The 12,347-nt window shown below is 38.9% G+C and overlaps 1 protein-coding gene across 1 annotated transcript in view; it reads right to left on the minus strand.

Moving 5' to 3' along the window:
• PLEKHG1 (pleckstrin homology and RhoGEF domain containing G1) overlaps positions 1-12,347 on the minus strand; it is a 138,634-nt gene that overhangs the window by 46,621 nt on the left and 79,666 nt on the right. Inside the window, exon 3 of the mRNA XM_063124550.1 lies at positions 7,768-8,306. Within this exon, the coding sequence (XP_062980620.1) occupies positions 7,768-8,306 (539 nt within the window). The remainder of the gene's footprint in view (positions 1-7,767; positions 8,307-12,347) is intronic.

The raw sequence follows: 12,347 nt of genomic DNA on the forward strand, positions 1-12,347 counted from the left end.
GAACTGCTTAGGGGTTTTATTGTACTAATTGATACAGAATTATCACAAATAATACACAAATAAATAGAAATAAATAATTTTGAAGCTGTAAATTTGGAATAACTCTAAAAACTCTGGAACAGAATGAACTTAGTTCTGTATTTAGTATATTCGTATTTTGTGTAGGTGTAATAGGTAAGCTTTATATGTTTGTTTGAGAATCAACAGCATATTCTGGATATAAAATGCAGAAGACAGAATACATCACAGCAACTAAAGAGAAAATAATCAAAAAGCAACAGAGATACAGGCAAGGGAGTGAGGATGACTTTCATGGTTGGAGGAGCTGCTCTAAAACTACACTCTTCTAGAATGGTGAATGTAATAACTAAGAATATGATTAGCTGTGAAATTCTATTAAATCTATTGGTTATTCTTTTGGAGTAAAATAGATCTAAGGAAAGCAGATAATGAGTTGGTCACCAATCTAATAATTATAATCAGAATATAAAGAATGAATAGAAGTGGAAAGCCTATATGATCAACATAGACTGGTTTAACAAAGCACACAGCACAAGTGTGAAGTACAAAGGTGTGGCGACTGGTGAGCAATCCCTCCACTGCATTTCTGCCATTAAAGAGACTGTACCTGCTTAGGAAAAAGAGGCTACAAGCAAATGAACATGATAAATGTGGGAATGGCTGAACCCACAGGTGTAAGTCCTACTTGAAGGAAAGGCTTGGTCATGCATTGTGACACCTCAGAATGTAAGTCATACCTAAACAAAATCAGTGAGAGAAAAGAACTGTGGCTTTCCCATGCTATTTCCTCAGCAATGCAACAGCTAGCATGTCAGTTCATTCACCATTCGTCTTTCAGCACATAAATGTGGTACTGGATAAAGCCTGATAAAAGATTGCTGTCTGTTTTGCACCTCTCTCTAGCAAGATGTATCATTGACAAAGAAATTTAAACATGAGAACAGAATACGAGAACTAAGAAGATTATTCGGGCATTTATCACTTCCTATATAAACAGTATTTATCTGAACTGGAAAACTGAATAAGTATTTCAGGTTTAGCAACAGGCTATATGAGCCATTTTGGTCACTTTCTCCAATGTAAAAACAAAAATGAAACTGTTTTAGTTCATCAGAAGGGTTTATCAGTATCTATGCATGTTAAAAAGAGTCCATTGTCGAGTGTGACACTAGTATGGGGACAAAAATCCAACTAAGAAAAAAAGAAAAAGAAAGGGGGGAGTTACACACACTTGCAAGAGTTTAACCAGGCTCAAACAGATTGGCTCAGGATAATCCAATCCCAAACTTTCCCTCTCCCCTTCAATCAAAAGGTCTGCTTTTTTCCAAGCCACTCTCAACTGTTTTCTTCCTGGTGCATTAGGCCCTTGCAAATATAATAGACCTTGGGAAAACTACAATTCCCAGGGTCCTCTTATTAATGAGAGGGGAGATACATCCATCCCAGGTGCTGCTGGAGCAACAACAGCAGACAGGTAAGTTAGTAAGATATAGGGAGAGGCAGGTTTTTGAAGAATCATTGGTTGGTGGCAGTTTGGGACAGTAGCTAGGAGTAGTGGAGTGAGTGTAGTATTTCTTGGAGTCAGATTCAAATTTGTATTTGAGGTGAGCACTTCAATTCCTGAGATTCATTTTTCAAATCAGGACATGCAAATCTCTGTGACATCCCTAATCCACAGTCCTATTATAATAAATTTCTACACTCATTGCATATAACTTCTACCAAAATCTTACACAACTCCCATTATTTCTTTATTTACATTAAGAGCTTATCCATATGAGTTTTCCCTTGTAATCTGCTTTTTTATTAAGGGCCATTTCTTCAAGATATATAACATACTGTACATGATTCTACAGATAATAGGATTCTACAGATACATCTTAAAACTAAAAATAAAGGTAGCAATTGTGTTTAAGCTCAGTCATTAAAATAATTATATCCAGATAATGAATCGTTTCACTTTGCTTTCCAAGAACATGAGTAAACTTAAAGAGAGAGATGGAAATTCACAAAACTAGTTTGTCTTAAAAGCACATAAAACTGTGATGTGTAACTTGTCATTGGCCTTTTACTACAGCTTATTCTAACAAGAAATACAGCTTTCAACTTGTAAGGTTAGGTTATCTCATCTATAATTCCATTAGGCCATAAATCACTTCTTACAGAAAAGGACAATGATGTTTCTGACCCCTGTTCCACACTTCCCTTCCCTGAACATTATCATAGCCAGAAAACTGTGGAAAAATGTGATATGTGAATTTAACCCATAGAGATGTTTGAGAAATGTCTATATACTGAACCTGAATCCATGGCATGCTGGCCAGCTGACCCACCATAGCAAACTGGGTTTGAAGTCAATGTATTTGATAATTGTGGTTGCCCCTGAGTGGGTCTCTACAATTTAGGGCCATCAAGCACAGACTTATAAAGCAGCTAGTGTGCCAAAATAGTCATGCAAAATGGCTATTAGTTAATTTTACAAGCAGCAGCTAAGAGAATTCATCAGAACATAAGTTCAGCAGTATTGTCTCCATCCTCCTTACAGGCATCTATTTATACATCACTCTAAAATATCAGCACCACTCAGTTGTGATGCAGGGATAATTATTGTGGAACAAGTAGATCTCATATGTTGTATTTGACATTCACTTCCATTCCTTTCTAATATAAGAACCAGAGATTTCCAAATGCTGAAGTAGATTAACTTTCATCCCCGTTTATCTGTGTTGATTTGCATTCACAATAGGGCTTACAACTCAGTCAACCGACAATTTGGTTGAGTGATCCATTCATTGCTACAAGAGCTGCAAACACAATAGCATTAATCTTCTGGGCAATTCTATAGCTCAGTACAGTAGGAGTGCCAGCAAAACCTCTTTTCCACTCCGAAGGGAGGAAAAAAAGATTAACAGAGGATCTGTGGCACATTCGTTTTATGCTACTGAAGAATTATGCACCAATTTGTGTTGTAGCATCCCACCCAGTTTTCACAATCAGCTTTGAGCTATTGCTGAAGATTTTAATGTTCTCCAACTATCAGGATTAAGGGACTGGCACAGATGTTACTTTATACACTAAAGTAGTAGGAAAAAATGATACAGATCAGGTTTAACCAGGGCTCTGCATATTTTCTGCCAAACAAAAGATAATTTGAAGAACAAGGAGGTCTGATGAGATGCACCCTCCTGTTCAGGTGTGCTTGGCCTGGAGTAATGCCTAAAGCTGAACCCCCTCCCAGACTGCTAAAAGATGTGGTCATGTTCGCATGATCATGGATGAGGAAATAAGCCACAGTGGCTTATTTCCCTTGCTGCGTGTGCTGATGGGATATGCATAACTACTCTCGCCAGTGTGGTTTGCCGAGTCATACAAACCTAACACAGGTAACTTGTTGCCATGATTAACAAGACATCTCAGAACCCTACAACAGCTCATGGGTTCTGTGTGGCTCGTTAACCATGGTAACAAACCGCCTTGCTGGGTTCTCACAACATGCAAAACCCTCCAGCATGTGACTGATATGTGCAGTGCATGTGTGTGTGTGAAAGATGCCACCATGGCTTATTTCTCCCTTCATGATTGTGCTAAACCAGTTGACGTTTCAGTCTTTGCAAAATACACAGGTATGGAAATAAACTGTGATTTGCAGAGCTGCTGCAAATTGAGTTGATGGGAAGTTTGGCTGCAGTATTATCAGTATGCAGATGATGCACAATTCTACCCCTTGTTTTCCCCTACTTAATTTAAGAAGAATGTAGAACTGTTGAACCAGTGTCTAGAGAAAGTTTGGAGCAGATGACAAACTGAAGCTTAATCCAGACAAGAGAAACTGCTATGGATAAAGAAACTGACCTATCTGGATGGCGGTGCGTAACCATTCCCGGCAGGGCCGATACCAAACTTCTGCATGCCTTTGAGAATGAGTCTGCTAGAGGCCCTTACCTCTTCCTCCCTGCTTTCACTGCTTGCCTCCTTCCACCACTGCTTGCCTCTTCCGCTCGCCTGCACAGCTGTCACCGTTCACCATCCCCCCCGTTTAGCTCACCCCCTCCCTCGTGCTGCCTTCACCCGTCCCCTTGTCTCTACTGACGCCCTCCACTCACTGATGTCTGTCACCAAATGCCTGGGCAATCTCCTGGGACAGCTCTGCTCTAGAGCAGCTGCCTGCCTTCTGTTAGCTTTGGCTAAACAGAGGTCAAATAGCTGCCCCTGAGGAGCAGTTCCTGAAGCACAAGTGATCTCCTGGGACCCCATCAGAGCCAGATATTTGGGACTGGCCAGCTTTCTGAAGGAAAGACCTCCATCAGCCATTTTGTCTTGCTGAATTTGTCTCTAGAGGACAATTCTTAGGAGTCAACAGGGATGGGCCGTTCTGAGTCCATGGGCCCTTGGCTGCTGTCCAGCCTTGTCAACCTCTGACACCAGGCCCGATTCCTGGATGGGGTTGCACTCCTCTTAAGGACCAAGTTTACCACTTTAGTGGTGTAGCTGACACACCAGTTTATATGGTTATGTAAAGGAGAAGTCTAGCCTCACTTAGCCATGCACTAGTCACATCCAGAATAGGCTAGTGTAATGTGTTCTATGTGGGGCTGCCTTTAAAGATAGTCCAGTGAACTCAACTGGTGCAAAATGAGGATGCCCAGTTGTTAGTGGGGGGTGAGAAAGTCCAAGCATGTGCCACAAAGACTGTATAAGTTGCACTGGCTGCTGGTGCCATTCTGATCCCAATTTAAGGTGCTAGTATTAGCCTGTAAGTCCCTAAATGGTTTGGGCCAGGTTACCTGAAGACTACCTCCACCTGTACTAGACTGACCATACTTTAAGATCAGAGGCCCTGGTTGTGTGAGCACCAGTGAGATCTATTTGGTTAGGAGGGGACCTTTTCAACAGTGACTCTACAGCTGTGGAAATCTGTCCAGGTGGTGGCGCATATGGCCCTTACCTAACTGGCCTTCAAAGAGGTATTAAAGACTCATATATTTCAGCTTGCTTTTCCTTAAAAAGATACTGTGATCCTATTAGTTTTAATTAGTATTTAAATAGTTTTAAAGGCTTAGCTGGTTTAAACTAGTACAATACTGGCCTGATACTGTATTTTTTACTGTTATGGTTTGTGTTATGGCTGATATATGCTTGTTATTTTGATTATAATAGTATTTAATATTTTATTGATTCAATTTTTTTATAGGGAGGGCATTTGCCCTTAAAGTCAGCCCATAAATAACTTGCTTAAACAAACATACACACAAACAAACTATAGCTAAGAATGACATTGCCATCAATATAAGTGATCATTAATACTAAGAAGGGGGTCACTCTTAATTAGGGTTTGAAGCTGTTTGAAATCATGGTTAAACAAATCATTCTTAATGACAGATGCGTGAAGAGGTAGGGGGATTGTTCTTTTTTATAAAAAAAAAATCTATCTTCTTTTAAAAAATAAAAGATAACACACAATTCATTGATAAGAATTCAATGAAATGCTAACCAAAAATCAAAATCAATCCAAAGTTTATTGTACTAGCCAAAGGCCATGACAAATAAATGCTGACCATATATCTATCAATACGTGTTTGCTTCTCTGGCCTCCAGATTTCTTATAACTTCGTCAGCAAGTATTTTTGAGGCTCCTCTGCCCTTCAAAAACAGTAATGTCTACCCCTGCATATGTTGTAATGGCCTGCGGCTTTCAAAGGCATCAATATTCAAGCACACCTTATATTTTGAGTTGCGTGTGTGTTCAAAGAGAAAATGTGAGCTGGAAGACAGGATTTCATGGCCACAATAGCAGCTCTTCATTTTCCAGGTGATATGAAATACTTTAATCACACCATGGAGAATGCCATTGTACTAATTAGTGAAGTTATAAAGCTCAGCATGTTGAGCACTGTCTATCCAGGGAGCCAAAGGGAAGCTTCTTGGTCTGCATCTTGCTTGCTGTAAGAGCAACCTTCCCCAACCTGATGTTTTCAGATGGGTTTAAACTTTGTGAACTACCCAGAGAGCTTTGGCAATGGGCGGAATAGAAATATAACAAATGAAATGAAATGGCTACAACTCCCATCATCCCCAGCCAGCAGGGTCAATATCATCCTGCATGAACAATGGAAATTCCTCAGAACAAGAATTCATATGCTCGAAAACATGCATCCATTGATCAAGCACTGGGAGCTACCAAAGTCATTTCTTTAAAATGTACCCAATGCTTCCAATTGAAAATTGACATTTTTTGCTGAAGTTTAGATGGATTTATTTCATGCTCTACTGGTAAATACTTGTTTTTGTACTGAGTGAGAATATGAACATTTGAAAAATGTGTTAGCGGCTGTATTGAACTTTCAATACAACTCCAGTCCACACTATCCAAATGTTTTCTGTACATAAGAATTGCTTGCTTTAGCATTTTATTTCAGTCTTGTTTAAGAACCTCTAAATATGCCTCTAAATACAGATGATTTTGCTATAAACCAACAGTTAAAGAACCTAATGCAGTTATGCAGGAAAAGACTTGTTTTTGAGGATTAATTTTTTAAAAACATGCCTTTGTATATCAAACCATGATAATCTTTTTTACCTCACTGTCTGCTTTTTTGTGTCATCATCAGACTAGTATTTTCTTTTCCGGATTAGGGATGTACTTAACACAGAGAATTGCCCAGAGCAACACATTATAAGATTTCCAGATTAGGTGTATGTCTCTGTGATTTGTGTCTGCACTGGACAGGAGGCCAAAGCATCATAACTGGCAAAGTATTAAGTAAATATAGTCCCCCTAGGAGAATGGACAGGAGACCATTAATTTGGCAGAACTAGTTATACATTCAAAGTTCTACCATTATTATTATTTTACAAAAAAGGAGCTCAAATTCCACATTCAAACTAGTGAATAGAGGGGGGAACTGGTCATAAAAGGAGGAACTGGATGTGATGACTGCAGTAATGATAGCAGGCATTGTCAACAAGACTTGAATTTCTATCTTCCTTGGCTCTCAGGTTTTTAACGTCCTGCAGCTGTGGGTCCACTGCTGTACCTGAAAGTCCAAAAGCACCTTTCACCAGTTCTACCTAACAGATACCAATAGGTTTTTCCCCCCTAATGCTAATTGCAGCATGAGCTGTGGGCCATTTTTACTGAAATTGCAGCTGAGGAAAGAAGGCTTAAACCTCCCCTCTCTGCACACTGTGGCGCTGAGTAACGTTTCCCCAAACACACACACACACCCGATATTTAAATGGAAAAAAATCACCATAATTGCTAATCAAGTTGTTAGCATCACATTAAGCCCCTTAGGGAAACAGGAGCAATTCCTAGGCATTCTCAAGATATCGAATTTTTTAGATGGAATGCTTTGAGAAGGACTAGGAACAGATAAAAAGCCCTGATCACAAAGGGGTTCGAAGAAAATAACCAGCAGGATTTAACATGGCCTCAGTAAAAGGTAGAAAATAACTATTTAACTAGCAAACAGGAGGTTTTTTGTCATTGGATAATTAGAACTGCCAGAAATTCAAATTGTCTGACTGGGAAGACGCCTCTACAGAGAAGAATTATGCTTGTCTCCCAATATTATAATTGACAGAGCATTTATTCATCTACAGCAAGCTGCTTGTGCTGCCCACAGCATACCAATTTAGTGCAAGCTTTGCAATAAAAGCACATGCTTCTGGTATTGTCTCCACATTACTTTATTCTGCACATTTCATATTATATTATGGTAGAATCTGAGAAAGAGTTTCACTTACCTTCACAATACTTTTTAAATCCTGCACATATGTCCGCTCAGTCTCCAGGATTTCTTGAACCACTCTATCAACATACAAAAGCTTTGGACTTGTAGGCTCAGTGATCAGGGACGTGACACAATTTTTGCTGCTTTCCTTTGATTCAGCTTTCCATGGCATGTTTGGCCTTCTTCCAATACTTCCATCAGAAGCCTGTTCTTTTATGGGGTTATTTTTTCTTAGCTCCTTGTTGGAAAATCGCTGGGCTGGACTCAGCTCAAGTTTTATAGCCCCTGCTTCCTTATCCTGGTTGAATAAGCCCAGATGACTGTTTGAAACTAAGGTTGTTCTGCTGCCAAAGGAACAGTGGCTATCCCTAGAGGATGCAGAGGACGACGTGGAGCTGAAGCTAACAGGACGGTCACTGTCCGACAATTCCATGGTCTTGATTCCACAGTAGCGGTAGTGTCCGTCTTCTCTGTGCAGGTTTTCCCCTGTTGTCTTGGGAGTCGTGCCCATCATCACAGGAGGCAATACGTCAAGAGGCAAATGGTAGCCATCTTTAAGAGGGGGGAAAAAAACATTGTTTTTCAATGTTACCATGTGCCATGTGTAATTGGGACTCCTTGAAAAACAGAGTTCCCAATCGTACACACACAGAGAGAGAGCTGTATTTGTGGATGGCTCTCTACAAATATTCTAATAAATACATTTGGATGATGGAGAAGTCTGCAACTACAATGCCGCACATTCCATACGTGTTCACTGAAAGCATGAAGAACATTTGTTAGGAGCTGTTCTGTCACCAGGTGTAACTTTGCTACATCACAACTTCCATTTGTCTTAATGCATACTTCTTTTCTACAACTATTAAAAACACTCAGATTCTAAATTTACTATAATAAACTGTTTTTCCCAGAGTCCCTCCCCAGACAACTCCCTCCAGGGTTATTAAAAAGTAATTTGATGGATTGCCTGTACTGAGCAAATATACCTTCCAGGTAAAGGAAGTTTTTTATAAATTTGGGGATGAGCTAATAAAAATGTTTGTGGGCTAGTAATGTTTGTGAACTTGTTTGTATGACTGCCTTCAATGTTTTCCACCATGCTCTTGCTCTCTCTTTCTATTGAGACTGAATACAGTCAGGCAAGCTATCAGCTTTATGTTTTATCTCCTCCCCTCACTTGATACAGGGAACATGATTCTTATTACATAATCCAAGATCTCCTGGCATACCGTTTACTGGATATAATTTGATTTTACATTTGTAAATTATTATTGGGCCTGTTTCTTCATCTGTTTTCACAAGTTAATTTAACAAAATTAAGAAAAAAACTATGTGTAAATAAGGCCTAAGGCCTAGGGTTTATCCTGGGGTCATTCCTGTTCATGTAAATGACACACAGGATATCCCGGGAGCAGGCAGGGACAAACCCGAGACGATCCTGGGATAAACCTTAGGTCTAGTTAAGGCCTAAGAAACAATTCACAAAGTTCATTCAAGTTGCTAACCACTGAAAAATGATTTTAAAAAATAGTATATGCAAGGAGTTTCGTCAGAGAAGAAGCAAAAGAAAGTTATTACCTTCAATTTCTGATAAATACGTATGTGGTTTTTTTTGGGGGGGGGGTTGTATTAAAGCACCACTAAAACCAGAAATAAATGCTTTGCAGTTTTAGACTGGCTTGGAACCTGGATAAATAAGATAAATGGAAACCCTTCCGCTAATTTATCACAAGATGTATAGCTAAAATCTGTGACAAAGGACACCTGATTAGCTGCCTTAACTGAAGCATAAAGAGTTCCTGTTTCATTCAAATCACTTTGTGGTCTTTCTTCCTGTTTAACTGATATGTTGTCTCACTTACAGATAACCTGAATGCACTAGTAAGTCATGTTTGCTTTGTTAAGACTGCACAGTTCAGTAATATAAATTACATACAAATAATCTTTACGATTTTAAGAGAATACATTTGGCGCTACAAGCAAAAAATTAAGGCTTCTTCAAAGATTCCGCAATGCACTATCTGCTTACTTTTACAATCCCCCTATAAAACAATTAAAATTAGCTGAAATGTGTGGTAATGGTCTGTCTTAAAAGCCTTCATAAATAGAACCTTGGCAAATAATAAAGACAATAGTTTAGAATTTTGAAAACTTGCAGCACCAATTAAAGGATCTGAATATTGCAAATTTTTTGTCTGAAAATGCAAGCCAACTGTGACTGTGCAATTGCAAATGAATGTGTGGTATCGTGTTCCCTCTTCCCGCTACTGTTCTCCTCAGGTACATCTGGACTTCTGAACAAAATCTATGTGCATAAAGGGTGTTCCAAAAGACAAGAACCCCAAGAGGGAGCATATGGTCAGAACTTCAGGTTGATACAAATTGTTGTGAACAAGTGCCAGTAGATGAAATCCTTTTCTTCCATCCATCCATGCACTCAGTGAATATCTCCACATAGGACTGGTTTTAGAATTAATTCTTCTAGTACTTTTGAAAGGTGCAGCTGTAGATGGAGGAAAAACTACTGCTTAAGCATACTTCTCCACATTGCTTAGAAAGTTCATAGTAATGTAGGAAGTTACGACAGCTATTTGTCCATTTATCCCAGTACTGCCTACCCTAACTGGCAGTATCTTAGAATTCTTTTCCAGCACATGATCTTTTTAAAGTGGAGATCCCAGCAATTGAAACTGGGACCTTCTGCATACTACTAACCTATGGTTCTTTGTCACTGAGCTATGGTTCCTTCTTTATACGAGCTTACAGCCATTTTTGAGCAGGCCTAATGAGACCTGGCAAATGAAAAGCAACAAGTGACACTCAAATTCCACAGCAGACCTGGCTCAGCTGGACATCAAGATCTGCTGCTAAAAGCTGTGCTTTTCCAGAATTCTGAGTAATAGCAATTGTAACCTAACATGAACCTTTAGGGAGAGCTAAAATCCCAAAAAGAATACATCTGCAAGAACAGGACACTACTACATGATCTCTGAGATCCCTTCAAGCTCTAAGCCTGTAACACATGCTTCTGTACTCTGTACAGCACCATGTACTTTGATGGTGCTATATAAATAAATAATAATAATAATAATAATTCTGCAGAATTTTTCTTTTTTTAAAAAAATTGTATCCCGCCCTATATCATTAAGATCTCAGGGCGGCGTACAGATAAAAGCATACAGTATAAAACAATAAATATGCACAGTTAAAAACAAATTATAATTAGGTGGTACTACACACAATGTTCGACATGGAACTTCTGTAGAAAACGGCAGCCTGTGTTGAGTTCTTCCCACTTTGTAGCATTTCATTTTCCCCAATGTTGCCATACTTCTCTATATCACTGGGTCAAATCTAACTAAGTGATAAAAAGTTAGGGGAGATTTGACATTAGACTACCAATGTGGTCGGCAGGTCTATATTGCACATCACATCTATTCCCACCCTTATATTCAGAGAGTGGGGAGAAATGCCAACGCTACACACTTTATCTACAACTGACAGGGGCTGGTTTGGTTTGTGCAAGCTAAGCACTGCAAAGAAAACTAATTGTATGTTTATCAACACTCTCAGGGAAATGTGTTTCAGCAACATGATCCTTTCTTGTTCATACCTTTCCACAAATGTAGTTAAGTTCCCCACCCTGTCTGGCTTACTCACTGTGAAGCTCCATACTGCCTGCTGATACTCCAACAAGAGGCTTTAACACGCACACAAAAATTTAGAGATTGTGTTACAATGTAAGACTGGGAAATGCACTATTCCCACACCCACAGATAAATGTAAAACTAGGAAACTTATCTTTCAAGATCACATATAAACAAAAGAACTTTCCCATGTAATATTAATTTACACTAGGTTTTGCTATCAAATACAAGATATTCTACTTTCCGCCATTCAACATGATTTAAAGTAGTGTTGATGCTTTTAATGGTTATTCTTACAAAAATCACTGAAATTGGCAATTTCAAGGGTCAAAATATTGCAGCTAGAGGAACCAAATGAAGCCACATTTTAGACTTTACAGCCATTTATATTCCTTATATGAATTGTTGTAACTATATATAATGTATGTGTCCTTCAGGAGTAAAGTATATGGTTCATGTTGTTGGCTTCTCCCAAATGTTTAATTTTGAAACTACTATCTACATAATCAGCATTGTATTACAAACCCTCCAATTTATTCTTTATTCCACTACAATCAAGTGTTTCCTTAGTCCGGTCATTACTTTCTGTTCGCAATGAAAATTCAGTTTGGGAGCTTTTAAGCAATGAAGGTTGTGCAACACAGAGTTGTAATAACATTTTACTTGAAAAGGTAAGAACAATATGTTCCAGAATTTGACCACCACCACAGACACAAAAAAGCTGCAAGCTATTTGATCAAGAAAACTGACTAAATGTTAACTGTCACAGAATCCTCCCGGACTGATAAGACACTCTGTACTGAGCACTGACAATATCAAAGGACACTTTGCATAAACAGAACAGACCGTTCAGCTGGATTGTAAAAAAAGAAAAGAAAACCCCAGGTATTCAAGTAGGCCAAGTAAAATCTGTATTCCTTACTGAATATCAACATGTTTTCTAAAG

The sequence above is a fragment of the Elgaria multicarinata genome, chromosome 4 (assembly GCF_023053635.1).
Source record: "Elgaria multicarinata webbii isolate HBS135686 ecotype San Diego chromosome 4, rElgMul1.1.pri, whole genome shotgun sequence".
Taxonomy (NCBI): domain Eukaryota; kingdom Metazoa; phylum Chordata; class Lepidosauria; order Squamata; family Anguidae; genus Elgaria; species Elgaria multicarinata.